Source organism: Chaetura pelagica, unplaced genomic scaffold (assembly GCF_000747805.2).
Source record: "Chaetura pelagica isolate M959 unplaced genomic scaffold, ChaPel_1.0 scaffold213, whole genome shotgun sequence".
Taxonomy (NCBI): domain Eukaryota; kingdom Metazoa; phylum Chordata; class Aves; order Apodiformes; family Apodidae; genus Chaetura; species Chaetura pelagica.
Genome location: NW_009952597.1, coordinates 1,055,428 through 1,059,092, shown reverse-complemented (window position 1 = coordinate 1,059,092; position 3,665 = coordinate 1,055,428). Strand labels below are relative to the sequence as shown.

Genomic DNA, 3,665 nt, shown 5'->3' with positions numbered 1-3,665 from the left:
CGTGGGGACCCCAAACAGCTTCCCCCGTCATATGGCGGTGATGCCTCCATGCGAGGAGGAGCTTAGCAAGGCAATGCAAGTACAAACCATGAAACACCCTGGTTTGCTGGGGAACACCCTGGGGAGGTCCCTGATCTGCTGGCAAACATGGCCAGGCTGTGCTGGGGACATCAGGGGCCCCTGGATATGACTGTCCAGGGTCCTGGGGGACAGTGGAGGAGGGTCCCCAGCCCGAGGCCGCAGGGTGGGACGCGGGTGCAGACGCGGGTACTCACTCTCGCCAGTCATCACCCCCTGGGTGTAGCGCTTGGGCAGCAGCCCCGTGTACCCGTAGAAGCTGGATTGCTGCACTTCAGGAGGAGGCCCGGAGGAGAGAAGGAGGGATTATTGCCAAAATGCTGAGGGGGAGGGTGTGCAGGGGGAAGAAAACCCAGTGGGGGCCTAGGTGCTGTGCTGGCCCAGGGGTGCAGCTGTTCTGAGCAGCCTTCTTGCCCCCCAAGCCAGGGGGAAGGGGCTTTTTGCCCACCTTGGATGCCCCATTCATAGCTGTTCCCACCAGGAGTGGCCACCAGGTGCTGGGGTTTGGGGAGCCATAACAATGGCCCAAATGGCAAAGCCATCGTAACATCAGGGACTGATGCATGGTTTGGTGCTGGTGCCCCCATCCCGTCTTGAGGTGTGTTTGTGGGGGCTGGAGCAGGGACGTGAGGGTCATTTTACAGGGATCAGAGCAAGAGGTTGTCCCGGGAGATCCTGGCTCTTGGGGATGGGGGTGTTTTCAGGCTGTGTGTGTCCCAGCTCCAGCTGCTGTCCCACATACCTGTGCAGCCAAAGGCCACCACCCCGACAGCCACCAGGTTGATGGCGTAGGCTTGTCTGCGGGTGAAGAGCTCCAGCCAGACGTCGCAGATGCTGACGAAGAGCAGAGGCCCCAGGGCAAAAAGATAACCTGCAGGTGGGAGATGGAGGCAGATGGTGGGAGACAGCATAGGCCTGGTGCTGCCAGGGGCTGTGGAGACCCCCCACTCACCCACAGAGATCCGGGTGTGCAAGCTCAGCAGCTCCACCAGTGCATTGTTGAGGATGACGGCCACCAAGGCCACCAGGATGTAGGTGAGGCTCATGTCGAAGACAATGGACGTCCCTGTGGAGAGGCAGGGGGTGAGAGGTGGTGGGGATCCCACTCCCCTGGAAACAGGGCCAAGCTCTACCCAGGTTCAGGATAGTTGGGAAGATACGCAGCTGCTGGAGACCTACCTGGGTATTTATGGTGCAGGTAGTCCACATCGGTGATAAAGCTGTTGTATGGCAGAAGGAATCCCACCCCAGCCAGCAACATGGCAAAGTAAATCCCATGGTATCGATCCTGGGGCTCAGGATCCTCAGAAGCTGCCCCAAAAGGTGGGGAGAGGGAAAAAGGGAAAAAGATGTGACAGTGGCCCTGCTGCACCCATGGGACCTGCAGCAGAGCCTGAGCGTGGGGCGATGGATGGTGCTGCCATGTCCTTTGTGGCCAATGAGGGTTGGTCCCATGGATAAATGGCCCTGACCCAGAGAAACTTCTTCCCTAAATAAAGGCTTTTCAATGTGAGACCCAGGAGGCAGGAAAGCACCTGAGCTCTGGGGGTTGAGAAGTTTCAATAGCAGCCAAATAACCCAAGAGCCAGGCAGGGCAGGTAGCAGCCACAGCCAGGGCAGAGGAGGGGCTGGAGGAGTGTGGAGGTAGACAGGGTTGCCTTGGGATGTGGGGCAGGGCTGGGGTAAACCCCAGGGGCATCCCTGAACCCTGCATGGGAAAGGGTGAAGCTGCAGGCTGGGGGTGAGCCAGGCAGGAAAGCCAGGGCATGAACCCCCAACAGGCATTAGGCAATTTTGTGCCATTAATGGCCATTTGTGGCTATGAAACCCATCCTAGGAAGCTCCTTAAGTGGGTGGGAAACCAGCAGGCTTCCCTGGCCTCAGGGTGGGTGCTGTCCCTGCCCTCACCTGGCTCCATGAAGGTGAGGACACCCTTGGTCTGGCTGCCCCTCTGCAGCTCGTCCTCCTCCAGCTGGTAGCTGTCGAAGCTGAAACTCATCACCACGTTGCCCTCAGGAGTCCCTGCCGGGCTCAGCTCCTTGAAGCGCTCGGCTCCCACCGATCCCATGGTCACCCTGCTGGGAGAGAGAGCAGTGACACCCCCGGGGCCATCCCCTAGGGGAAGCCAGGGGTCTGCAAGGGACAGATGGCACGAGGCTGGCCCTGAGCCTTCCCCACCCCACGTACCACTGTGGCTTCCATGTGCTTTCTACCTGGAAAGATGCTTTTCCTGAGCAGATTGGGAGGGTCCCTTGACTCACTGGGATGGAGTTTGGGTTTGGGATGATGATGATGGGCGGGGGGGGGGGGGGGGAGTTTTGCCTCTCTCAAGGCTCAGCACTCATCCCGGCCCAGCTCAACACCTCCACTGCCTCTCTACCAATGCCAAATGCCACCATGCTTTCCAAAAGCAATTAGAGAAATTAATGGGTGAAAGCCACTCAACGGAGGGTGGCTACTGGGGAAGATCCTGGCTGCCTTGGGAAGCCCTTGCTCCCCCCAGGCAGCACACACTGACTCTGGTTTATGCCCTTTGTCAGCCTTTCCTGCAGCCTTTTCAGACAGAGGATAGGATGCAACCTGGCTTTTAAGGGCAGTGTTTAAGATCTGCCTCTCTGAGGGTCCATGGCACAGGAAGGAAGGACCCCAGCAGCACGTTTGAGAGAGTCTGCACCAAATGCATCCCACAAACCACTGGCATCCTCCAGAGATCCTACCAGAGCCACCCAAGCCATGGCTGGTCCCTCTGGGGCCACCCACAGCCCCAGCCCTGGGGGTCACTCTGTATTACCAGGGCCAGGCACTAGATGCCAGCCAGTCCCTGTGCCCACTGCCCACAGACCACCCAGCCAGCTGGGGGGGGAGGAAAAATCAATCTCTTCCAAGGCAACAGCCTGAGGCAGACAAGGGAAGAAAAACCAATTACAGTGATTTCTCTGGTCTCCCTGCCAGACATGGTGTTTGCAGAAGCAGAGAGGTTTCCCAGCATCTCCCTGGCTGCCAGGACAGGTTGGATGCTGAGGGAGCTCAGGGTGGGTGGGAAAGGTGGTGCCCACAGACCCTGTGAGCACAATCATAGAGGCTAAAACACATCTGCTCATTGCAGGGAGGGGTGGCACAGAGCAGCACTGCCACGGCCCAGGCCACAGTGCTGCTGGGGGCCTGGATGGGGCCAGGCTGGGGGTCCCCACCCTGCACCACACTGGTGTGGGCCCTAGGATCCCCCATCCCCAAGCGCAGTGAGTGGGACAACACAGCAGGGCACACATCAGCTGGGGACACTGCTCCATCCCATTGTTCATGGAGCAGCTGGCTCTGATCCCCTCCACCGAGCACCTCCCTGAGCCTGATGCTACCCCAGGCAAGAAAACCCAGTGGGAAGCATCTCCTGGGATGCCAGGTAGGGCTGTTGCAGGGCTTTTCCATAGTGGGGATCCCGGTTTGAGCACACGCCAGATGGAAGCACCTCATCCCTACTGTGGCCCAAACTTCCCGGTGCTGGAGGCAGAGCAGGACACGCTGGAGGGCCAGAGTGGTGGACCAGCCCTCTAGCACCCCCCCTCCCCTGCTCCGAGCATCCCTGCACC

General features: G+C 59.5%; 1 protein-coding gene across 1 annotated transcript in view; it reads right to left on the bottom strand.

Moving 5' to 3' along the window:
• SLC29A4 (solute carrier family 29 (equilibrative nucleoside transporter), member 4) overlaps positions 1-2,146 on the bottom strand; it is a 4,916-nt gene extending 2,770 nt beyond the window's left edge. The window contains exons 1-5 of the mRNA XM_009993686.1: positions 1,987-2,146; positions 1,258-1,389; positions 1,031-1,144; positions 821-949; positions 276-350 (exon numbers count right to left, since the gene is read on the bottom strand). Coding sequence (XP_009991988.1) covers positions 276-350; positions 821-949; positions 1,031-1,144; positions 1,258-1,389; positions 1,987-2,146 — 610 coding nt within the window. The remainder of the gene's footprint in view (positions 1-275; positions 351-820; positions 950-1,030; positions 1,145-1,257; positions 1,390-1,986) is intronic.
• Between the last annotated feature and the right edge of the window lie 1,519 nt (positions 2,147-3,665).